Source organism: Lepisosteus platostomus, chromosome 1, assembly GCF_059453375.1.
Source record: "Lepisosteus platostomus isolate fLepPlt1 chromosome 1, fLepPlt1.hap1, whole genome shotgun sequence".
Lineage (NCBI taxonomy): Eukaryota > Metazoa > Chordata > Actinopteri > Semionotiformes > Lepisosteidae > Lepisosteus > Lepisosteus platostomus.
This window is the reverse complement of record NC_142611.1, coordinates 51,815,633-51,842,220: the sequence shown is the minus strand read 5'-3', so window position 1 is coordinate 51,842,220 and position 26,588 is coordinate 51,815,633. Positions and strand designations below refer to the sequence as shown.

The 26,588-nt window shown below is 41.6% G+C and overlaps 1 protein-coding gene across 14 annotated transcripts in view; it reads right to left on the bottom strand.

The window, feature by feature from the left end:
• LOC148678104 (nuclear factor 1 B-type) overlaps positions 1–26,588 on the bottom strand; it is a 168,891-nt gene that overhangs the window by 104,911 nt on the left and 37,392 nt on the right. For 7 of the 14 annotated variants that reach the window (XM_088631781.1, XM_088631766.1, XM_088631773.1 and 4 more), the window contains exon 2: positions 17,262–17,793. In XM_088631781.1, the coding sequence (XP_088487907.1) occupies positions 17,262–17,793 (532 nt within the window). Of the gene's footprint in view, positions 1–17,261; positions 17,794–18,221; positions 18,456–21,859; positions 22,787–23,379; positions 23,443–25,551; positions 25,886–26,588 lie in introns of those variants that run through there. The other 7 variants (XM_088631808.1, XM_088631788.1, XM_088631836.1 and 4 more) reach the window with 7 other exon arrangements.

Genomic DNA, 26,588 nt, shown 5'->3' with positions numbered 1-26,588 from the left:
TTAAATGTACCTCCTTGAGAAGATAACTTATAAAGTAAGAGGCGGTTCACATCTGTTTGGAAAAACATGGACACCCTGCTTACAATGTATCTAATCTCATGATATCATATTAACACCTTAGACAAAGATGCAAAAAATTCAAAATGATAATCATTCACACCAGGTCTCTCGCCCTCTCCCCTGTAATTCCGCCGATAGGAGCACAGATAATGCAATAAATATGAAGGCTCTGGCATAGAAAAATAATTTCCCAAAATACATAAAGCATGCTTATGCATTTTGGTAGTAAAAAAAATAAAACTTTTATTTTTATGGTTTATGGTCACAACAGGTAATACAGTAGCCATGGAATGCTGGTAACTTCATTGTAGCAACTCCTGGTCACTGATTAGTCAGCATCTGAAGTTACTTCACTGCCTAAGTCAGCATTTTCAGATACTATCCTTCACGATTACCGTACATTCAGATGCATAAAGTACAAGAACAGCAGAGGGTCTGTTTGGTAAAATTCTACAATCTTCTTTCCACGGACCTGATTTTGGTGGGATTTCTCCATCTACCGGAAAGACCTCACCTCAGCCTCTCAACACAGACTGCCCCCTTCCCGAAAGAAAAACTGGATCTGGAAAATTTAACGTGTACATTCATGCATCTAGGAGGGCTCAGAGAAGACACCTCCGCTTGGGTAGATAAGACTTGCATACGAACTGCAGACACACTCATCCCCTGTGGAAAGTCACCTTCTCTTCCAGGGTTGAGACCAGTCCATTTCTCACCTGGACAGTGAACACCAAAACACGTTTGAAATGATCACCCCACAACACGTGAGATGCCCAGGGAGGAACCCACCCCTTCCTTAGAGGCTGGGTTCATTTTGTGACCAGGAATTAGGCTAATTGTGGGTGCACACTGGGTGAGCACGGTGGTTACTATCCCAACTCAGGAAAATGCAGAGACAGCACAAATCCTCGATCCAAAAGCTGCACGGATGCATTGGGTGTTGCATTCACCAACTAGGTAAATGACATTACTCAATGGAAAGATTGTAGTTATGCAGAATACAAAAGAAGCAGACTCGAAGAATTCTTCTAAGAATAACACAGTGGAAATGTCTGTCATCGCTAACCATTATTTCGCTTAAAATATTCAATGTGTGACATATGAGCGAAACAGTTAAAAGCACAAAGTATGGGGAAAATATAGCTGGACATGTTCCTGACATCTTAATAATGTGATTTTTTTTTTTGTGGTTGAAGGCAAATATCTGGGATGAAGAAAAAAGGCAAGCAAAAAAAAAAAAGAGAAGCATATTTCCATTAAACCAATAACAAAATATTGAAACTTACAATAACTTAAAAACCTTATGATTAAATGTTACATATCTAAACAGACAGACATATTAGCCTAGAAAAACAATAACCAAAATAGTAACGTATTAAAATTGTACTGGTGATAAAATGGATTTTACAAAAGGAGTCAGATCGTCACTCTTCATCTCAGTTGTCACCACAAAAAAAAACATTTGCATCTGCAGCAGGAAAGCCAACTATAATTCATGTGTACTCTTATTTGGATATTGAATGACATTACATATTCCTCCTTTTAGTGTTTTGCAGAGATGCGTTCCTTGCAGACCAGATCAAGTTTGAATTTAAATGCAGTACACTGCCCTGGAATCAAGAAGACACTTTAACAGAGGATTTTAGCCAAGAAAGCATTAAAGCAATTCAAAGCATGGAAGACTCAGTCACCTTGAATAAAACATCACAGCAACTTCAACTACTATTAACTGCAGTAGAACACAAACACCAGGCTTCACTGCAATGTAAGTAGATCTTGGGTGAAACTCTTATAAAACCAAAAGAACACACAGCTATGGAGTTTTGCCTACTTGCACAGCAGAAAGACAATGCTTGACGCTGTGGGGTCAACTCTTCCTATTCAGCTCCCTCTGGCCCTCTCTCTCCTTCTGCAGAGCTATATATTAATACATTAAGCACACTATGTACGTTGGTCCAATTACATTACTGGGATTTGAGGACTGGGTAAAGAAAATATATATTTTGTTCCAGCTTATTATGATTGGACAGAATTGGCTAAAACAAAGGCCAAGCAGGCAGACTGCAAATAGTGCTGAAGGGCACACCGGGTCACTCTAGAAGAAGCTACAGCACAGAAGGAATGTCTAGGATTCCTATACAACATGTGCTTCAGGCACAATAACACCAGAAACTACTGCACTCCCTTTACTGTTGCGAATGGGCATTTTATCTCTGCGTTAAATAACAAAAAGCAAATTAGGAACTTAAATTTCATAACAGCCAATTCACCTTGGCACAGGATCCCAAAATACCCAGTCATTGCTTCTGTATGACTGGATTTTGAGGACTGCAAAAAAATGCACAATATAATTATTGGCTTAAGTCCCTATAACGTCCCATATAACACACATGTAATATTCCAAATTAAAGTCTTAAAATGGTAGACCACGAATACAGCTTAAAGCATCCTTGCTCAAAATAAATATAATTCCTGACAGTTTTAGCCTAAATGTGGTTAGGGAGGCTGCATGGTTCATTTTATTCAAATACAGGCTTGCATGTGCGTTATACAAAAATCAACACAGCATTAAGAATGCAAGCAATTTACATGCTAGGAAAAATGTGAACTACAAAGGCAAGCAATTTTAAAAGAATGTAAGTTATCTGGAGCCAGTGCATATATCCTTTCAATGAAAACCCTTATAATGAGGGTGGTGCATACTAATAAGTATGGATTTCATTAACAAGCTATTTACTAAAGCAATTTCTTTAATCGCCTCTTCATTATTCCAAATTACAGCTTCTTCTAACCAAAACGAAGTATTTTAAGAATCTCTTTTATAGCATGCATTAGGCTGGCTTTGGAAATATCATATAGCATTTCTTTGACACCAACTATCTCAGAAATTTCAAACGACTGTAACTGAGTAATTACATTTTACGTGTGTGGTACACACCAGTTTTTTTTCCCTAGGTTTTGTCAAAACACACGTCCAAAAAAAACCAACCCAAGCCAAGTCAAGGAGCAGCTGTTTTTCAGTTTCACGGATGTTATCGCGCATTGACGGCGGTAATTTAGCACGTCTCGATATTTTGGCGGCAGTTTTTTTTTTTTATTCAAAGCACAGGTGAATTGGGGAGAGGAGGGGGACTTCCGTGACTCCTGCATTACAACATGCGTGCCTGAGAGGTGCGAGTCGCACAAGGAGCCTCAGTTCTGCCCACGACACTGAAGTAATGTGAAGCGGAGTGGGCGCCCGGAGACAGGGAGCCCTTTCTTCCCGCGAGCCACCTGCACAAGCAGATTCTGTGCTGCAGCGAGATCCCAGAGGAGAGCGTCTGTGTGGGCAGAGCAGAGCGTCTCTCTAAAGGCCCTTTCACCAGCACCTTTCGCGCGGGCTCCAGCTCGCCCCTTCCTCGGGAGGCTGAGCTGACCGTCAGAAATGTGGGTCCTGTCTTTCTTCTGATCCGCACTGACATATGGGGAGAGCCCAAGAGGGAGTGATCGGAAGCTGTGGCAAAGAGCACATTTCTTCAGCATCCCTTGTTCGTGGCAACCAGCTTTGTCCCACATGAGTACGGTAATGCTGGGCTCCATTAAAGTAACAAGTCTCTGTCTATTGGATGCCCTGTATTACTCAAGCATGTAATAAACAACAAACAGGAATTGGCTCCCTTCTGAAACACAGCACTCCTCACGAGGCGTTCTGTTTATGCAGACCAAGGCCTGAAACACAATTCAAAAGTTTCAACTAAAGACCTATTCCATCATTATCTTCCTGATGCAGGGAGCACAACCTTTGGCTTTCTGGGATACTTCTTCACTTTCAAAGGAGTTACAAGGCCAAGGAAAATAAAATAAAACTGAAATCAGCCTTTGCCACATTTAGTTGTTGGTAGCAACATGAGGCTGTTTTTACGAGATGGGTTTTTCCAGGAGACTGCTGCCCTTAACAGTTCTTTTTTTCCCCCTCAATTCAGCTATGGCACAGACAACACATGACCTGCTCCTCTAGGAATGAAACGGTGTTTGCCGAAGGTGAGAGGTGCTGACCCTGTTCTCTGGTCGCATTCCTTCCCAAGGAACTTCACTTTCCCACCCACAGATTCTGAATCTTCAGCCGGATCTGATCACCCTGAACCGGCTCCTCAAACAAACGAGAAGAAGACTTACTACAGATAGGTTGAGTTCTTGGTATCTTTATTTTCAAAGCTGCGCATCACAGGTCCAGGTTTATAGGAGGAAACAAAATCACTGCAATTTATCAGCCTATATGAAGAGTCATATAATTATTTGTGAAATTATGAACCAGGGTTTCACCATTTCTAACCATATGGACATCTTTTGTTTCTGTGACACATGATATAAAGTAAACGCATATCTTGACTATTTCTGAGAAAAGCAAAATAAAACAATCTTTCAAGGTGAGAAAGCTGAGCAGTTATTCTATTAATTAGTATGAAAGCTGCATGGACAACCTGCATACTTTAACAAATGGACCCGTTTGTTTAAAAAAAAACACTAAGAAAACTGAAAAAAATGTTTAAACACTTTTGGACAGTCAAGCCCTTCTAGAACCTGCAAGCTCTCGCTAAATCCAGACGGGAATAATCTGGCTGGTATGGTCACAAACTAGTGTACCTACTAGTTAGATCATAATTGAGCTACGTTAGGAATGTGGTTCATCTGGATGCTCATAAAACAAGGGAATTTCTCACTGACCTCTCCTTCGCATGAGCAATCAGAAGCACGTACTATAAAAAAAGTGGGGAGAAGAACAGCACCGCCGATCCCAATTTTCTTTTGTCCTCTCACAAAGTACACTGGGGACTACACTGTAAACGCATTGTGCACAGCCACCCCATACAAAACAGAGCGACAACAGCATTTCACATCCATAAACTGCCCTGCCGTGATGAAACAGCTCGTGAAACACAGGGGCTCAGTGCGAAATTCAGCAACATCAAACACTGAAGTGTCACCAGCCGGCCCACGACGAGAGGGGATGGATAAGCAGACAAAGGGGCTTCACTGCCGTTCTTCGGCGGAGGGAGCGCCACGGGCATGGTGGGCACGGTGAAGCCGTCGCTGGCTGACCACACAATGGAGCAGGGCTGTCTGTGGGAGATCCCAATCAGGGCGTCGGCACATAAAGCCATCCCTCACAGGCCTACTGTCAGCACTGCGCGCCCTCTCTCACAATCCCAACACTATACAGTAGCGCACAAGAGTTCAAGCACCCCAGGCAGTGCAGATAACCAGTCAGGACTTTTTTTTTTTCCTACCCCCGTTAGCATTTGGCAATTCTCCGCAGTGGAGAGAAAAGACTGGAAGTAAAACAAAAGAGGCTGTTTCGAGTAGGCAGTCATCACTACCCTCTGTGATCTCTGCCCAGCAAGAAGAAAAGGGGGTTTGGTGCCGAAAACGCAGGGGGTGCAAAGACGCCACAGTCTGCCTGGCAACAATGCCAATTGTCTTCCCCCTGCTTGGTAGCCATTCATGTGACCGGCGATGAAGGAAGTCCATTGGTCTTCTGTCGCTTGTCTCAAAAAGACGCCATCCCAGACGGAGGAATTCTTCCACTGCTTCCGAGCCTTCTCTGGCCAGATTCCACCAGCCCAGCTGTCTAATAAATAAGTAATCTTGAACGAGGACGTGCCGGCCGGCCGGCCGGCTGACTGCTGGGGGCGAACGGAATAAACCCTAGGCCTCGCCTGGCTGGACAAGCATGGTGCATCTTGGGAAAAGGCAGTCAGACATACAGAGGAGGGCCGGAACATAAGCAAGGGGTCAGCTTTGTTTTTCTGGGGGCTTCCCCCCCCCCCCCGACAGAACTATCACACCTCATACCAAGCTGGACCAAACTAATTAAACAAAGGTTGATGGTATAAACCAACTGTAATAAAAAAAAAATTTGCAACGTAGTTTAGTCATGAAACTTGTTTTTTTCTGTAAATGGCTTTTTTCAGCTATTTCTGTATTTCAGCATAGCAGCAGCAGCTTGAACTCAAACTGTTCCTAAGCAGTCACAGGTTTTCCAAACCAATTTGTCTAATAGCTGTTGCTATTAGAAGAACCTAAATTATCAGATTAATCAGGAACTTAATTCTGTAGTTTTTAGGCACTCACAGCACGTGGGGTTTTTAAACTAATGGTCACACAATTAAAACGCTTCCATACAAGGATGGTTTAAAAGTGAATGGATTAAATTATTAAACTAATAATACAGACCACGCCATTCTTCAATAATGTTACTAACGGTGACACAAGCAACAAGAAAAACTGAAGAGCTAATTCACTTTTGTTTCTGCATCTGAAATTGTGTTGTCAGAAAAGGTTTAAGAACTACTCATATGACTGGCATTGCTGCCAGGAACTGATACTTTGTACCTATGAGCTGTGTTTATTTAAAGTTTTATTGTTTACATTCTCAGGAAGAGGACAATCACTATGTGGCACCTTCCACTAAACCAGAAACAGGTTTAACCTCATGACTGAATGGTGTGAATGATAAAGCTATTAGCACCTTCAATGTTACACACTTCAATTCTTAAATCGTCCATATATTTTCATTGCAAAGTTGCATAAGATGAATTTCAAGACAACCTGAAAAATAAAGAACAAACCAGTTAAGATGCTCTGAAAGTTTCTGTGGCCTGTAGTCTACTCTAAGTCCAGATGCAGCAGAGTTTCCATGGAGACTAACGTAGACAGACAAATGCTGTAGCAAAGCTACCAGACGGGTTAAGCCTAAAGGTATTTGCTTTTGCAAACTGCATTGCTAATGACATGCAGGTCAAATTTTTCTGCTAACAGTTGTGCAAATATGAGGTACAAGTTCACAGATAAAGGAGCCTTCCTGCTTATATTTAATTCCTAAAATACAGGATTGCTAAACCACAAAGAAAAAACAAGTTCAGCGAGGGAGTTTTATAGAGGAGAAAAAAAATCAATGGGGTAGGGAAAAAATCCCGCTGCCATACAGCTCTAACTAGATTAGACTGGAGTTGTGTTCAATAGGTTATGACTCCGCGTGGAGCATTCACTCTCAACATTGAAACACATACCAATCAGTCAAGAGCACAATCTTAAAATAGTGCAGAAGGCTTTTTTCTTATTAAATTCTGATGGAAATAAAAAAGACACGGGCCTAAAACAGCACTCTCTCATTCCCCTTTTTAGATATGAATACATACGGAAAGGTACTGGAGGTGACAGGTCATGAATAAACATGGTTTAGAATGTAGGACTATTAACGCATCTTCTCGATGGATTTTGTGCTTTCAGGCAACATTTAATACTCCAAAGCAGAGTTTGTAAGAGCGCTTTTAAGAGCGATGAACACGAAACTGTTGGCTCTGTTCTACCTCTGAGCTCGAGTACAGCCTAGCTGAGCTCGTGGAATGACAGGCAAACCCCTATCAGCAACACTTCTGACACCTGATGATCCGGCAAATCAGTCTGGCACTGCACCAGAGACAGGTGCGCTGGATTCGGAAGCCGGGGTGATGCTCCAAAAGCTTCTAACATCAAGAGGATCAGCGCCAGGAATATTCTGTTGACTACGCTCATTCCCTCCTGTACTGTTATTGCACCTAAGCTCTATAGGAAGCTTAGGAAGGGAGTCGCTTCATCCACCACAAAAGGACAGTCCCCACTTGAGTGACGGACAGCAGCCATGAGGCACCAGCAGCCCCACTACACAGCAGGTCAGCTGGAGGGGTGAAAAACTTTCAGCAGCTGAGTTAAGGTAGAAAGCCTGGCTGCACAGCACCTGAGAAATGTATCCAGGACTCCAGAGTTCGGTTAGGTCCAAAGCAGTTGCCCTACTCCATTAAACAGCATACGAGATCTTTAATGACCAAGCAGCGCGTTTGGAAGTTGCATCCAAGGGAGGACGACCCCTCGTCCAGCAGTGCCCCCAGAGAGGACTGTCACCTGGTTTTCCTTGGTGGGGTCCCAGCCCAGTACTGACCAGGCCAGGCCTCGCTTAACTGCCGACATCAGCCAACAAGGATTTGCAATCGCTTTTTAGGGACGTTTGCAAATGCAAACAACCACTTCTCTCCCTCAGGCAAACCGCAGAATGTTTCTTTTGCCCTATACCAGTTTAATATGCAAACAAGCAGCACTAAATAAAAATACAAAAAGATATTCCCCCAGCAGACAGAAATTATATTTCCATTTAGTTTAACCTCATTACCATTCTGGATCTTACTAAGCTGTTTAAACAAGACAGGATCGTTAAGTTAATAAGGCAGAATAGCACTGGTTCTCACCTGAGCAACAGCAGATGACTATCAAAATAAATCACTTTGCAACACAATTAAGTGCCACTTCTGGGTTAAACATTACAAAATGAAAATGGCAAGACACCCAGATCCGTGCTGCTGCAAAAGTAAATCAGGAAAATCCCGGCGATGTGTTTTAAAATGTGACAAAGGACAAAGCCGTATAAAAGGTTAAGGAGGGTGAGCGAGATTTTCGAGGTGTGGCCATTTTCTGCCACACCAGGTTACGACGAGCGGCAGGCCCCTGGAGAAGCTGCAGGGCTTCAGAAGCTTGAAGAGTGAACAACTGGTAAGTCAACTTTATTCTGGAGAGCAGTGCCTGTGAATAATTACCAACGCAGACAGTGACAGTCTGCATTTCCGTACAACAGTGTGCGCGAAAGGCGCTGCAGCTCTGAACCTGGATTCAATTTGATTATACAGAGTATTCCGAGTGGTAACATGAGCCCGTTCAAGCAATTACATTACTTTTTTTTCTACACTCTAGTAAATGCTTTCAAATGTGTACAAATCCATGTTGTCTGTAGCCTAGCACTAAACACAATACACTGCTTTATCAGACGTCAAGCCACTGTAAATCACTTAGGAACTTACAGCAGGATTAGATTTCAAAACAAATACATATTTAGGGATCTGTAATTTATGCCTCTTCTCCCGGTGCAAGCAAATAGTTTTGGTTTTCGGTTTTGCCTTTGCACATAATGCACCAGCCTTCAGATAATCTCAAAGAAAACAGAAGGCACTGGGTTTCGCTTTATGAACCTAAAACACACACTCCTGAGGAGAGGACGTTGAGCCTATTAAAAATCCAAATCACAATCTGCATACAGCACTACCAAAGACATGCTTGTCATGGTGTACATTAAAAGCCAAAACTTCCAAACTGCTTCGACAAAAGCCCACACCTGGCTGAATTTTCTAAATGTTCGTATTCTCAGGCGTTACCAAAACAAAAAAAGGCAGAAAGACGTTTCCAACCATCACTCTAAAGACTAAAACAGATCACTTACGGACTGGTAACAGTAGCGTTCCTGCTCTGCGAGCACTAAACTATTCCTTAACGTATTTTTCCTGGTGTCGGTGCAACTTTTAATTGTGACTTTGGAGAAGTCCCCCTGCATGTGTGTGTGACCACAAAGGGAAGGGTGCTGACAGGGGGAGGAGGAGAAGGAGGCCGCTTGGCTGCACGTAGCTAAGCGACCCAGGGACGCCCTCCTGAAACAGGTCAGGGCTGTCGGGGGGTCCCGACTCCCTCATCCCTCTGGGAGCAGCCCTGTGCTGCACCGCAGCCGTTCTTCACGCAGGCTGGCTTGTAATCTCCGAATGACCCTGGGGTCAGGCAACTTCCCCTCTCTGTGCCTCCGCGGCAGCCAGCTGGAAAACTAGGTACCAACAGCCCCCGACATACCACCTTGCTCTCAGAAAATAAAACAGATAAACAGCCCTCAGGTTAACGACCGTTCCCTTACATTGTGTGGGACGGTGCTCATCGGAAGGGGCAGGGATCAATTGCTGATCTCTCTGATACAGCTCTTTTCCAAGGGTTTTTAACATTACGCAAGCTCAAACGTGATGAATGGCAGAAAGAGACACTGCCACTCCTGCCCACCTCCTTAATTCCACTTAATTGCTACCCTAATTTGTTCTGACAATTTAAGGTCGCCTTTACTCCTCATCTTACAAGCAAAGGCAGAAATATTACTAAACATTCTTTAACAAAAACATAAATGTAGAAAACCCAAATGAGAGGATACACAGACTTCCTCAAAAAAACAATGAATATTTTAAACCACTCCTGTACGGAGTCTTATACTGAAGGTCTGAATTTTGGGGGGGGGGGGAGAAAGAAGAAAAACAGGTTGGGCTTCTGTGGAAGTAAACAAAAGCTGCCTGCGCCATGGGCGAATCAATGTGAGAGGTCTGCGATCCTTGAATTAGCACAGCACAAATAAGACAATCAGCATCGCTTAAGGGTTTCAAAAGGGGCCTCTTGGGGCGCCCCAACTTCCCCAACTGTTTTTGGATCTTTGAGAAGTAATCAGAGGATGCAAAGTCGATCCAAACCAGCCTGTGCCCCCCACCCCACACTGCCCACCGCGGGGAGGCCTGCTAATTTGTCCACATCACTGTCAGCAAACAAGGGAAAGTAATGACTCCAGCCAGACCATATCAAACAGAAGCCACAATTGCTCCCGAGGGGCGCCTGCACTCCACTGGGGTGGAAAGTCAAGGCAGTGGCCACCCTCTCAGCTATCACCGCGGAAGAAAGGGAGGAACCTGCGCCGACGGCGAACAAAGGAAAGGTCAAGCGGCTGGCGGCCGCTCTCCCGACCTGCGCAGCTGGGGGGTCGCAGAGCCTCAGGTAGGCGGCCGGGCCCCGGCCTGGACGTGGGCTGCCATCGATTTGTTTTCACAAATCTGTTTTGGTCAATTAAACTTCACACGACACACACCGCATCACTTTGCAGGGGTCCTGACACGAGGGCCAGAAGCTAAGTCTGGTCTCATAAAACAAGGCTCTTAACATGGCAGAACAAATTAGAGGTAATCCATCCGAGCCGAAGAGATGTCAGGACCATATAATGTTATTCACAGCCCTGAGACGTGGACAAGGGGAGAAAGCACCTAATTCGATGCTTGTTGTTTTTCTGAAATTCTGAATATTTTGGTTATAAGGCTGCGACAGATCCACTGTATTACACCACAGCCGTTCAAAGAGCGCAGGACACTAACTAAACAATGGCCCCACAAACCTCCTTAAAAATGTTTATTTAAGGAAAGGAGAAAGACACTACTGTTAAGTGTCAAGAGTCATAAACAGACGTCAGATCAGTGTAATGATTTCTTGATACTTCTTACTTTAAATTTGCAGATTACTTTAGTGTATTCCATAGTTTAGACGTTTGAATTCAAAACAGAAGGTATTTAAAAATATGTGTTGAACAAATAACCTTAAATAAATGTGCAGAATCAGACATCTTGCTTTCTTTTTATTTTTAATGCTGCTTCACTCATTTGTATTTCGAGAAACTGTACAATGGTTATTTTTTACCATAAACAATCAGTTTCAAGAAACCAAGAAATGTATCATTGACTATGTTCTCAAATGATTTACATTCCAAAGAGATCCACCAGAAAAAAATAATTCAGTAAATGTGGGATTCAAATTAAAGGTAATCATTTCATTCGGTTTCTGTCAAAACTAAATTACCTTCTCATAGTAAATCAATTTCTTCTCAAATAGGAAACAAGTTGTATCAGGATGGCTGATGAATTTTCTTTTACACGTTTTTAACATCTTCACGAGCCTTAACCTCGCATGAAAGATCTCCCCAGCTGGAATTCAAAATTTCATAAAATCAGATTAGGACAAAGTGGAGTCCAGTGACCACAGTGTGCTGCTAAAGACGCGCTATAGTATTAGGCTATTATACGTAACTATCTCAGACTCTTACACTGCCACCAAACTGCACTTTTATCATACACCAAGTGTTAAAATAACTTCACAAAGCTTTTAAGAGCAAACAGCCACTAAAGCACCCCATCTGTACATGAAAGCACATTTCTTTTGACACAATTAAAACTTGTCACATTTCTCTACTGAACACAAATCAGTCTCACGAGTTTCAGCTCCATACAAGGAGACACCGGGACTTATTTTCATGCATCTGCATGCTGCAGGCAAACTACGTGGATCCTGCTGTAGTGGTTCTGAATTATGAAATGAATCTGGGGTAGAGAGCGCGCTTTCTGCAGGTTCTAACCTGATCTCCGAGGCAGCAAAAAAGAGTGAATGAGAAAAAAGTTACATTTTTCTCCACAGGCTGTGTAACACACCATGTATAGGCTGCAAATGTGTCATTTCTTTAAAACTGCTTAAACATGCTGGAAATTACCGTGAATGTACTTTATTTAATAAGTGCTACTACAATAATTGTAAGTTTGCAGAAATTTCAACAAATGTACGCTAGTTTAGGAGTATTTAAAAAACTTCACTATGAAGGGTCGGGCGTGCTAAACAGAGTAACATCATACAATTCTGTGCAAAGGAGAAAAGACTGCACACCCCACATTCTGTAAAGGGCACAAAACACCATTTGTCCACAACTGTATTTAATCAAGTTAAGAGTTGAGCAGGGAAATCTCCTGTAGGCTTGCCAAAAGACAAATGGGAGTTATTTCATTGTTTTAGGAGTCAAAAGATCAAGACAATACACGAAAATATACATAAGGGAAAAGCACAGTTATGTCTGACTGTCCTTTTCTTGTAATGAGAATCAGGCCACTTTGTTCTCTTACTACATTATTTTTTTGTTTCTAATTTTTTTCTTACGGTACTGTAAAGAGAGAGGAAAAAACCCCAGAGCTGCTCATGTTCCCGTTCTGGCGCGGACTACGAGGCGGTGCCAGATTTCTCGAGAGCTGCCACAGCCTCTAAATCCAGCACAGCTGCACATGTCCGCCGCCCCCTCCCCTCTCCCCGGCTCCCACCATGGGTCTTATTCTTCCACCGGTGCCAGGTTCTGCATGGGGACAGAACCCCACTCCCATCCCCTCCACTATTCCCTCAGCCGGGAGCTCGCTCAAAACCCCTTTCCACAAGGGCGGAGAGCAGCGCGGCTTTGTAGAGGACACGACACCCAATTTCAGGCGGTATTTCACGCACTTTCTCATGTGCTGGACTTGGAAAACTATAAACGCACAGGAAGGTTACACCTATGATCCATCTTCTTAAGATATAAATGGGAAGAATTCAACCACAAGTATCCAGCGATGTCCTGAGACCGAATGAAACCTGCCTGAATTTAAGGGGCGGGGGTGCCCCGGTCTCATTTTCCACGAGTTTCACCTTTAGGGGCGCTCGGTCCTGAAGACTGACCTCAGCAACCGGATCTACTGCCACAGGCTGCAGGTACAGCTATCATTAGACAACAATACATTAAGAAAGTCTGCATGTACTCCCACACGAAGGACGCCCTAGCTGAAACAGCAAATAAATATAATAAGTGTCTTTTATACACTCCAAATACTGCGCTTTCTTACCCCTGAAAATGGGAGTTAGCAAAAGCTACGACAGTAATGTTATTAATAGTTAGCACTAAATAATCTTCCGTGGTTTTATTATTCCCGGCACACTGAAGTATTTTTATTTACACAAAACGATAAATATATAAAGAAGCAATAAAAATGCGAACATGCTAGTAGCACCAAAACCTTTCATCATATTTCATATTTCAATTTAGATAAAAAAATACATTTAAATATAACCCTGCCTCTTGATATTCCTTATTTTTCCATTTCTATAGCAAGGGCAAATAAAACGTAGCTGGATTTCCGCATTTTGGCCAACAGAAGACCGAACAGGCAGGTTAACAAAGGCCTGTGAAAGAGGCAGAAGGTTTTGCTGTGGGCTTGAGGTTTTGTGGCAAAAAGGAAAACAGCGAGCTGATAAAAGACTTCGCCTCATAATCCACGCATTTGTTACGTCGGTGACCCATCTTCGTTTTTATTTGTTCTCAAGAGGTGGTGTTGCATTTTGTGCGTTTCCGTTTTTTCTAATTGCAGCCACACAAAGCGCAGCGGCTCCCATTCTGCGCCTGGCAGAAACTTTCCTGTGTGCCCACTGCATTGCGGATGCCAACCAACGAATCAAAGGCACGCTGCAAGTAGACAAAGAGGGTTTGATGCCAACCTCCGTACCACTAACAACCATTACTGGCATCAAGCGGTTTCCCTGCTTCTCTCCTGGCACTTCACAAACAAAATGGCGCCGCTCAGCGCGTTTGCACAATGTGGCTGCATTGTCCTGAGATGGGCACTAGGCAGATGAATGCTAAGCCTTTTCTTTTTGTTGGTGTTTACTTGTTTGGTTCCCCAGCCAATAGTGAAGTGCTTATTCATAAAGTATTAACATAAAACTGAAGAATACCAATCCGCGGTGGCCGTCAACGCACAGACTAGGGCTCTCGTGCCATTTTAAAGATACCTGTCCAAGGAGGAACGCTAAAAAAGCAGTTCGAATTCCAAAGCTTGGGACGCATAGGCAGCGCATAATTAAAAAAGATTAAAAGAACTGAGCCATTTGTTCGACAAACAGCTGCACAAATAGTAACACAAACTACATTTTAAACATTTGGGGAGGAGAGGTGTGTGTGTGACCAAACGATAGTAGTTACGAGAAACTCAGATTCTTATAAATTCAGTATCTACAGTATGGAATTTCTCACCTTCACATACTGCCTGCTGTGGTTCACAGAGGACAAGCCCAAGTACCGAGAAGACCAAACGCAGAACTTTCCTCACCCACCCTGGAACACCGGAACTTCAGACATTATTTTATTTTTGTTTAAAAAAGAAGCTAGGTTTAACAGAAACATCAAGCAGTAAAGCAGATATATGGGACAATAATTATATAGTATATGAATGCTACAGTTTCTATGTCTGCCTAGACCTCTGCAGAAGGAGGTGTTTAAGGGTTCAAAAAAAACAATCAGTGAAGCATTAGAAAAGACAGGGGCCATCGCATCAGTGTCAGATATACTGTACGCACAGGCAGAATTTTTAACAAAGCCATATAACTTTAACTACAATTTCTCGGAAATAATAGAAGATAAACATGCTCTACACTAAAAGAGCCTCTGCAGACAGACAAGAGGACAAGGAGATTCTGCTCTATGTATAAAGATATAGATTTATACCAAACAGATTTAAGACTGCAATGCGGATTCCAACCAACGAATCAGCAGAATCCTACAACGAGACAAAGAGGGTCTGATGCCAACCTTGGTGCCAGTGGCAACCATTATTGTCACTTCACAATCCCTTCTGCTTTCCCCTGGCACTTCACAAACACAAAATGGACGTTCACAGTTTAGTGGTCACAGGCTTTTTTTTTTTTGCAGTTATTTGCTACCCAGTCTGTCTTCCACAAGTAATTTAGGATAAGTTCTTTTAAAGCATAAGCATTCCAATTACAGAAGATCTATTTGAGAAGAGGGGGGATTTCAACTTCACAGCTTTGTCAATTTAGATTGTACTTGCAACTTGAATAAATAAGATGGCTATGTTCAAATTCGTTGTTCACAAATTAGCTTTCAGAAAATATGAACACCAAAGCTATTTAAAATCTACATTAAATAATGAGTTGTTCTTTCTCCAGAGGCATTTAAAAACGAAAAGCAGAATTACACATTTTGTTTTTCCTTGTGTGTGCACAAAATTATGCAATCTCTCCGATCAGAAAAGTGATTTCAAGAAATTCAGTCATAACCATTTCTATTTTACTCAAATATATTTTCAAACCGAAGTAATTTCAATTTAATCGTTATTTTTCTTGCTATGTTAACACCCCAACTATGGTTTTAGAATTCTCGTGATATTATTCATGAAATGCTTATTATTTATGAAAAAGACATGAATACTGCCTTTTCAATGGCGTTTTTGGTTTTCAACAATAAAGATTATTTTGCTTATGCAAACTATTTTGAAGGCAACATTTATTTTAATGATTGTACAGAAACAGTAAAAATATATTTATAATTGCTATTTCCATTGCTCAGCTGTTATCAAAGGACACATCGTCGAGTTTTTAAAACAGGATGGGCTTCTTCCCCTTAGACCCCTCTTTTGATAAAGTATTAATTATGAAAGAAAAACATCAACTGATTAATTAAAAAAAACAGAGATTCTCATTTTGAGAAACTACCAGGGCAATGAAGAAGTTGATTTACTTTTAGATTTGTATAGCATGATATCACATACAGTATGCGATCTTAAGAAAACGTGAGCCTCTTTTTTATCTGAGAAAGTCATTTAAATTGTTCTTCAATCTGACGTGACGCACATGTAGCCTTCCTATGGTATTCAAATTTTACTATTTAAATATGACTGAACAAAAAAAAAACTGCAATTTCAATTACAATTCATCCAATCAAGATATCATACACCTTCCACCACTTCCTCTGAAAGGTAAAGAAAAACAGGTATGAAATCGTAACGGCGGCTAATTTATTTTTTTCCCCAGTGCTTTACATTAGCAGAACTGCTACACACTAGGAGGTAAAGGATTGAGATTTCAGGAAGCTCTCATGCACACGTTACCAGAGATCTGGAGGACACCATTTCTGACAAACACCCTGGATTCAGGTCAAAGTTCAAGAGTAATCTTATACACAAGTGTACAACAATGTAAGTTTGAGATTCAAGGAAGCAAATTCTTTTTCAATCCCAAAACAGCACTCCCTTACTATACTCTATGAAAGAAACATCCTGCTGAAATGGATTAGTAAATTCATTATATTTAAGAGGTTTTTGTACACAGTGCAGACAGAAGCATGCATTTGTGCTTCTGAAATCCTAAAATCACAAGCAGTATGATGTGGTCCTTTTTGTTCATCTCAAACCATTTTTAAAATAAACACTCTTAACATTTTTGTGACTGCTCCTTGTTAAATCCAAATTGCTTTAAAAATCAGAACCTAAATCACAAATGTTCAGTACCACTACACATCCACCAGAACTGTTTTGGCAATTCAGTGATTACTGTTCCTACCTGTACTGAATTTTTTATAATTCCCTAGGTTTCAAGAGGAAATTTATCTTTCAGTAAGGATATAAGAAGATAAGATAGGGGGAACAGTGTGTGTCAGCTCATGTATGCTTCAGTGATTGAAGCTGTAAATAAAAAGGCTTACTTTTGTGGTTTCAGGTTCTAGGTTTGACTTTAATCTTCTGTGTTTTAATTGTTCATGAAGTAAAAACTGAGAAAGACTTGGCTAACTTCCCACTCTTGTTTTACTTGACATTCTGTGGTACTGGAGATACCAGCATTGCACAGCATTATTTCACTCCCTGGGTTTGAAAACAGGATTCTTACTAGCAAAGCACAGACGTGCCAGGTCAGTCTCCCAGCCTGCTTCGCACACCTACCTTGGTCCTGGACATAGTAAGCCAGAAACAAGTCCAGCTCCTTGACCGATACTGTTATGTGGTGTGGCTGGACACAAAGTGCTGGATTTGTGCAATGTGGGGATTTGACGAGCCTCTCTCCATCCGTACTTTCCAAAGGGATGCCCTTGAAGAGGATGACCATGACCAGGTCGAGGCGCCAGACTTTGTCGGCCTGCCTGAGGCAGTCGATCCTGCGGATCTTTCCCTTCTGGTCAGGGTTGGAGAGCACGCAGCAGGGATGTTTCTTCCCCGTAACACTGAGCACAAAATCCTCCCGGTACTCTTGGCGGATGTCTTTGCGAAGCTTGGCCAGCAGCCTGGACGCCCACTTCTGCTTGATCTCGGGCTTTTCGCCGAGCAGTTCGTCCTTGACCGCGCGCTCCTCATCCTTCGACATCCGCTTCTCGTGCTTCTTGAAGTACTTGCGCTTTCGGGCTTGGAGGTTGAACCACGTGTAGGCGATCGCACGGACATGTGGAAGAAGTGCCTCGATGAAAGGGTGAAACTCATCCTGCAGTCAGAGAGGAAAGAGCATAAGAAGAGGGGGGGGGAAAGTTAACAACAGGAACAACCGTGAAGCAGAAGTGACCTTCTGGCAAGCAGTTACTGTCCAATTAACCCATCACCGGCTCCGCCAAAAAGGAAACAATACCGATCATGTACAACACTGAGGGATGGCGAAACGTCCTAGAAAACACCAAAGACAGAGGCGTGCGATACGAGTTTGAACGCAATTACAAATTTCACTGGTTAAGGGTCATGGTTTAACTAGAGAAGGCATTTTTATCCATGATATACCAACGCCTGAATCAAACGCCCATTCATTACATCTCTCTCTGCCACCCGTCATCCCCTTTGCGTTCACATTTCACTGCCACGAGCATCAAAAGACCATTTGGCCACACAACTGAGCTGCTACCGCTAGCTCCATTTTACTACCATCGCAGAGCAGGCTGCAGCAGCAGAACCTGGGCAACCTCAGTGGAAGGGCTGAGAGAGCCTGCAAGTGGATGCCACAGTTCGCTCCCTTCTGCCTGTGCCACAGCAGCACAGAGCCTACAGATTCAGCCACACCACGCTGTTCCCGCTCCGGGAGCACGTTCTCAGCAAGAGACTGCTGGTGGCACACGGAGCATGCGCGCTCGTCAGCCGGCCATTCTTCTTATCAACCCGTCCTACATTCCTGCACAGTAGCAGCACCGCTCTGGTAACCAGAGCACGCGGGCTCCAACAAGGGACCGTGGCCAAAAACCCGCGCAGAACACGCTGCACAAAATGTAAAATGTCCCCTCCTTACACACACCTCCTCCCGACGGGGAATATTTACCTTTGCCTTTAAAGGCACTTCCCGTGACGGAGGAGGGAGATGAAGAGAGAAGCAAAAACTTTACGCTCCGCAGACAAAGCCGCTCTGCCCGCAGTTTTTTAAGTTGGGATTTGAGGTCCCATAGAGTCAGTTAATTTGCGAGCTGATCACAAGTGCATGGCAATTATTCTAACCCCCTTGAAAATCAATCCAAAACAGACAATGAAAATGGCAACTTGGCACAGAATTTGCATTCTTTGTTGCTCTGCATGCTGTGACAAAGGTGACATTAAAAGTACGCTGCTGAACAGCGACTCGTAGAATCGACACCTTTTCTTTTTTTACAGTGCACATATACATTCTGTTTCAGTGCCCAAAGTCAGACCTGTTACATTGCACTGGACCATTAGTGTTTGCTAGTTTAACAGCCAGAACATTTTTATGATAAGCTCCTTTTCTCCTTTCTGTATAAAACAACTCTCTGCATGTCAGATGTTACTGTAAAACTTCATAATCACAAAAAACATTACTGAATGCCAAATTATTTCTTAGCACTGAAATCTAAAGCAATACATTTTAAGACTTCACAGAGCTTATTCTGTAACACAAGGACCAATGCAAAGATCAGATTGCAGATTTTAGCAAATCAAATCTTTTTTTATGTGCAACAAAACTCAATTGCACAAATATACATAACGTTTTTTAAATATTTATGAGACATTAATGTCAGTGTTCTGTGTTTTTGCACATAAATAACAGCAATAACAGAAATAATAGCACTGTGCCCTCCTTAATTTTTTTTTTGGATCCAGGCATTTCATTCCTAAACAGATACTTAAATAAGCACTACAGACCTATTGTCTGCCTATTAGTATACGGCATGCGTTTGAAATTGGGCACCAGATTAAATAACCAGCATTTCTGTGGTGCGCCTGACTTTTAACAGAAACGTTAGTAATTGTGTTGATCTAAATAGGCCACTGTAAGGGTTAAACCACAGATTGTGCTTTCTGTGGGAAGGCAGCAGTGCTTTGGGTAACCACAGCAAGTAATACACTCCCTATCTGTATTTCTGACAGCAGAGAAGTCAGCACTGCATGGAACAACTGTGAAAGCTTTACTTTGGAAATATATATATAAGGAAGTAATTAGTAATTACCCATATATACACACACAGACTCACTGCGTCAACTGAAAGTAAACTGAGTCTAATAAACCACCTTGATTTGACATTAAACATTTTTTCCAAACTGAGACTGACAATAAAAATATTGTTGCAATACAAAAAAACTTGCAACAAACTTTGAAAATGTATTTAACGCCTGTGCCTCAATTTCCTAATTGCTTACTTCCAAAACAAAGTCAGTTGTAAAGAAAAGGCAGAGGTTAATTCTGTACAAGCACAGTACAAACACACCAAGAACTTCCTTAGGTAAATGCACATTTTAAGCTAGATTTGCACTTTCATTGCCAGTAACATTAATGACTACCAAATGTATTTTCATAAATTTACAGGATTGAAAGCCAATGGGCAAAAAATCATCTACCATTTTAAAAATACCAAAATCTCAACATTAAAATTTACAACACAATAACAATTTCTTAATCTTCAGCTGTGCTGGTAAAAAATGCCAACGGGTTCTAAATACCATACTACTAAATCTGGCTGATGGGATATCTAAAACACTCATACAAACAGCATGTGGAGTAGAGAAAAGAAAAGGTTACGTCTCATGTGGTCCTAGATTCCCATCTGCGACTGAAAAATAGTATGAAAATACCAGAACTAATTACAAATAATGTTCTACACAGTGGATATTGATTTTAAAAGGCTTCTAAAGAACTTAACTATATTAATGCTGAAAATCTTTTATCAATAACTTATTTTAACAGGCTTGTTTTCAAAGCCTCCCTGATCATTTTCATTTATCAGTGTGGAACCACTCCTTGCTAGTGATCTATTATACTGTCCACTTTTAACAGCAGATTTCATAAACACTCTTGTATATTTCATAATCATATTTCTAGCCTACAAAAACAAGCCAGATTAATTTAACAATGGAAACGTTAAATTGTAGAGCAATCGTTCTGATGATGCCAGCAGTTCAATTCTGATCAAAAACCCACTACTTTTACCACACCAATGTGATTTATTACATTCTAAATACCTGCTTAATAAATTCAATTGTCACGCTTACAGATAAACCGTTTATTACCTAGTTTACTAAATTGTGCCACAGCCTTATAATGTCCCCTTACATAAAATAAACCATATCTCAGTCAATCACCTTCTGATGCCAAACAAAATATAAACAGTAAAATTGTGTCAGCCAAAAAGCTAGGGGACTCTGTCCAACCACTGAATCAACCTTATCATCGTTTGCATCTTCATTCACAATTTACGAGTGCCTCCCCTTCAGTATTTAAAATTCCAGTGGTTTTGTTGTGTAAAAGCCCGTTTTAAAAGGTTCTTTTTAAAAGAGCTTCAGGTGCTCAGCAACGTTGGTAAACGACCATTTATTTTCTCTCTCCCTCAATAAACGCAGTGGATATTCTCATCCAATTCGTTCCAGATAAATTATCCTTGCGTTGTAATAAATCCTGACAAATAAAATGCGCACTAGTTCATTGAATACAGCTTTATCATGACCGACTTTACACGCTGTACCGCCAACCATTAATCTGACTAGTTTGCTGAAATGAAGCTATGTTTTGGTTCTTGAATTCTAGAAGAAAAAAAACTATTTGTTAAAAGTATCGCTTTTAATATATAAATAAAATTAGCACAGAATGCATGATATGCTTGGATAAAACCTGTATGTGCTGATGCAATTGTACTTGCACACAACCAAGCACACAAGTGTAATACATAAAGGTCAGCAGGTTTTCCCCCTTTTCTGGACACTATGAGAAAAAGGACATGCAGAAGAGCCTAATTGCCACCTAATTCTGCATATTCAGGTCAAACCCAAAATAGTGAATATTTTTTCTAGACCTTCAGCTCGAATGAAAAAAAAAACAGAAATTCCTTACAGAGCGCTATTTATCATATATTCAGCATTGTATTAAGTTTTGCTTTCTTTCGGTACTTACCAGAGTGCCGTGCCCGTTTCAATAATCTATTTTTAAAGCAAATTTACTTTCAAAATATTTTTTTAAACTTCGCTGAGCAGGTCAGACACTGCACGAGGAGCACTGTTTACCGCGGTTTAAGCACAGAGCAACAACAAATGTTATCAGATAATTCGGTAACAATTACAAAGAAATATACCTGCGTTAGACAAATTGGAGAATACATCATGTCCTTGCTTAACGAAAGCTACTTCACTTGGCTACAAAACTCCCTCTGAATATCAGGTGGATTGATTTTATCGATTCATTCTACCGTGCTGGACTGTGTTCACAGTCTTGTTTAAGAACACTTTTTTTAAAATTTAAAAACTTATCTCACGGTGACAAACAGCTTTGCAGAACCAGGACTTCTCATTTAGCCATTGAGCTGCGTGGTGGAACGATACTTTTTTATTCTTATTCTGGACGAACTTCATAACCTCCGGTTAACATCCAAGACGATTCGGCTGATCCCGAATTGGACCAAAAAAATTTAAAAAATAATCGCCACCGCAATTTGAAATAAAAAATAATTTTCAAAATCTCTCACAAATGTAATATGAAAAGTTGAAGGCGCCAAATTTCTGATCCCGTGTTTACTTTTCAAACTTGATATAATATCGACCGGCTACACCCTCTAGTCTGCTCGATCCCAACAAATCAGTCTCAAGATTTTTTTTTTCATTTAATTACAGTCATACTCCTCCTCTTCCAGCAAGCGCATTCCATTTTCACCAGCCCACTTTCCCTGCTATTGCAGAAACCACAGCATAAAAAACGATTTTTCCCCCCTTTCTCTGAGAGAGGTATGATTTTTTATGAGCGGAAGGTTTTAGACCAGCCCCCCAGCTCGCACAGAAATGAAATGGAAAATTCCCTCCTGCTCCTCGGAGCTCTGAGGCCTTTCCTCTGCCTGCTTGCGAACTTGAACTTCCAGCACTTTCAATACTGTACCAACGGGCATTCGCGGGGCTGAAGCTATTGCCGGACGGCATGAGCGCATTGTTTTTATTTCATATTTCGGTTCTGGTTTTGAATTTCCTTGGGCTTAAACGCAAATCGCAGCTACAAGTTAGGCGGCCGCGTTTGTGCTGACATGTTTGCAGTGCAGCGAATACCTTTGCCCTCACGAAAGTCAGGCGAACAACGCATTCCGACGATAGCTCAATTTAATAACGTTCCTCATACTTATTGTGTAACACACTTTTCACATTTACACTCATTCTGATTGAGCTATAAAATGCCAGCGCTGCGACTGTCCTGCGCGGCCCTCAACATTAAAGTACACGAAAATTAGCTCTGCCTAAACTTGAACCCGTTTCACAAAATCCCAAGAGGAATGTTCCTGGTTTTGTTCAAACAGCTCGAAAATAGTTATAAGCTTCAACGAGTTGCAGATCAGTGCTTCAATAATCACTTAATATTTATTAAATGTTTATAACATCGCGTGCGTTTAAAAATATAATCTTTACTCGCAATGAATAGCCTACATACAAAAACGACTACATGTTTGGGCGTAAAAAACTGCCTAAACAGCGGTGCGAATAGGCTTCACAACTTGCATTGCACTTAAGACCACATTTAAAACTATTTTAGCAACAACCTTACAGTAAAGTATAGCTACAGCCAACAATAATTACAGTATACAAGTGCGCTGACCACATGCCAACCCTCGCATACCTCATTGCCAATATTTAATTGCAGGTAGTTCTTTACTCTTGCAATCATGCATAAAGATGTTTGCTGAAAACGAAATCCTTCAATTTCCAAACCATTTCAGGAACTCGTGCAGCCAAAGATTAACTGAAAACCCTCTGTGAAAATAAATAAACATTGATGCAATCTTTTATTTTTTAGAACCAAACCACGTCACGCGAACAGTCAAATTTTTAGCAACATACTGCGGTCACTCGAAACGGGTTCAACGCACCGGAATAATTTATGAAATCGGACCTTACAGCCAAAAAGCAAAGGAGAACACGGAATAATAGAGCAGAAGCTACCGTGAAGATTTATCACACAAAACACTGAACTCCGGAGCTGGAGTGGTTTAAATCAGCACACACCATTCCAAAATTTGAATATTGTTAAGAAACGCTAGGTAATATACTGGTGAATCCTAGTAAATCACACCAACACAGCACTTACGGTTTTATTGAAATGATCAAATTTGGATAAGTCACTATCCCACGCTTATCGAGTCATATATTTAACAGTACTCTGTGCCTGAGACTCAACAATACTGTAAGATTAAGCAAAACAAGTGCTATCTTAAAATCTGTTTAAATCTGTACGTACTTTCCATGCCGGGAAAATGTCTAGCTACGTAAACGTCATGCTTTCACCGGCGCAAAAATGAACGATTCATATTTTATATATGTGCTTTGATTTTATTGCCTTTATAAAGGCGCTATATACTGTAGATGTTTATTACAGAATGAATTGCTTAGATTATACTTAGTTACATACAGTCTTAAACCCAGAAAATAAATATATTAAATGTGTAACACCGCCAGAAGTAAAATAACGCGAAAAACAGGCTTCAAATGGAAAGATATTTAAATAAGTTCTGTTGTAATTTAAAAAAAGCAATAATCACCTTTTGAAATAAGGCAATTACAAGTTTCACAGCAAAGTTAAATGACAGCACCTAACAGAATTTAAAATGTAGTTTAAATCCTGACATTCCCACACAGGAGATATATTTGGTACTTTTTTCAGGACGAGTGTGACAATAGGTTTTTAACATAAATGAGTCAAATTAATATTTTATTTGCGGGAGAAAGCAACTCTTAACATTACAGCTGCCTGGCAAAGTGACTGCCGTTTTGTGGCTTGCCAGTTCCCAAGTCATGTACATTTAGTACAAAAGGATTTATGCCCCGAAGTAATATGTTGTTATTTTTGGCGCCTTTTTAAAACAGCTTCGCAGTACTGTAAAACTTCGAGAGATCATTCCCGTCTCGTCTCAAGTTCAACTGCGGTCCTGAAAGGAGGAGGAGAAGACGGCCCTGTTCGCGGGACTAATAATAATTCACATCACGCCACATCGGCATCTTGTGTCAAAGTCGAATCTGCCTTCCCCACCCCCTCGCCCTGCGAGCTGCCAAGTGTTCACACACTGCGCTCAACCACAACTTTATGGAAGACATCTCGCCTGCATTTTAATAGAGCGAGGCTGGGAGAGGAGGGGGGGGGGGACGGCGACAAAACCGTGCTGTTTTTTAGAAAAAAAAATCCGAAACAGACCGAGTATTTCTGGACGGGAAAGACAAACGCGCCGCAAAACCGCATGCACCTCAGACCGTAAAAAATACATTTGGGAGGAAAAAAAAATCACATCGGTCACTACCACCACGGGATTTAACAATGACAACGTTCATTTGCGTTCCAGTGGTATTTCTTTGTCGATATTTCCAAGTATACCGCTACTTTTTAGGGCAATGTAACGTTTTCTGACAATCTGAATAACAAGCAACGATCAAACTTGCCAGGGTATCCATGGCATCGCTACAGAATCCATCTGAAGTTCACTGCCAGAAAAAAAAAAAGTTAACGCAGGAAATGTGCCAAGTTCAGCACTTTTTGGACTCTAGCAGCGCCGCCGACTCCTGACATATTATTACTGTGACCTACATACAAAAGCTGCCAATAACAAAACATAAACAATCGAAAATCTACTGCAGTTTTCGCATGTGCAGAACGTGTGCAGCTCTCACTCCTGTTTCAAATACGCACGGAGGTGATTTTTTTTTTCAGGAGAAAAGCAACGCAAATTGCAATACAGTAACAGCTGCAAATCATTAGTAGTACTAGATTAGTAAATTAGCAGTATATTCCATGAGCACGTACCATTGCACTGTATTGCATGAATTAAACGGGGATCCTGGATTCTGGGTGAAACAGAAGCCGGCACCTTCACATTTCTCAAGTTCAAATAATGTGTTTTCTCTGTTTTTCTTTTTTTTCCCACCTAGAAATGCTTTTAAAACAACACCGGAAGAGAATTCTTGGCAGAAAGGCGGCAAAGTCAAAGTCAAGGCAGTGAGCACTTCGTTGTTTTTTTTTTCCCCCTAATCTTCCTTCCTCTTTCTGTTAGAGTTTGGAGAGGTTTTTTGGTTGTTGAGTTGAACGCGATCCAGAAGAGGCTGAGTTTCTGGAACTGGGCAGGTCTGCGCCTTTTCTTTCTCTGGCTGTCGTCGCTGCTGCTAGCAGGAGACACGGGGAGCTGCGCACTTGGACGGGGCTCCTCCTCTCTCATTGGTCGGAGCCGAGGCGGCCCTCAGCCCCTCTGTGCCTTCAGCCTCTCACTTCCGCTTGGCGGGCGCAGTGGGTGTATTTGCATATTCGCCGAGTCCCGAGCCTATGGAAAGCAGCGCTGGCCGAGACTGAAACGTGCTGCGCCGGACAGGTCAAAGCAGAGCACCCCTTGAGCATTTCCTTGCGCTGTTAGCCAAAAGACATGAGCTGGGATTTACGCGGGGGCAGTAGTCTTTATTCCAAATTAGCAGATAGCAGTTTGAAAACACGAAGCCCCCATTTAATACGCGACCAAAATAGAGCCCTTAAAAGTTTTCTTTTCTGTATCTGACCGCTCATGTGTAAAATCAATCTGATCCGCGCTGGCAATTTAATGCTAATAGCGACATTTCTTTTAACTGCATCTGCGTCTCAAATATATATGTGTGTGTGTGTACGTCGGAAGAGCGACTGTATGAACGCGTCGATGTTTTTAAAGAAAAGATCAAATGGAGAAAGAATGTTCATTTTCATATGACAGTACAGTCTGCCTTGACATTTGTGTAGAATGATCTGTGCCAAGTGTCACTTAACATGTATCGTTTTGAACTATTAAGGTTTTATAGTTATCTACTGGGTATTGCTTTATT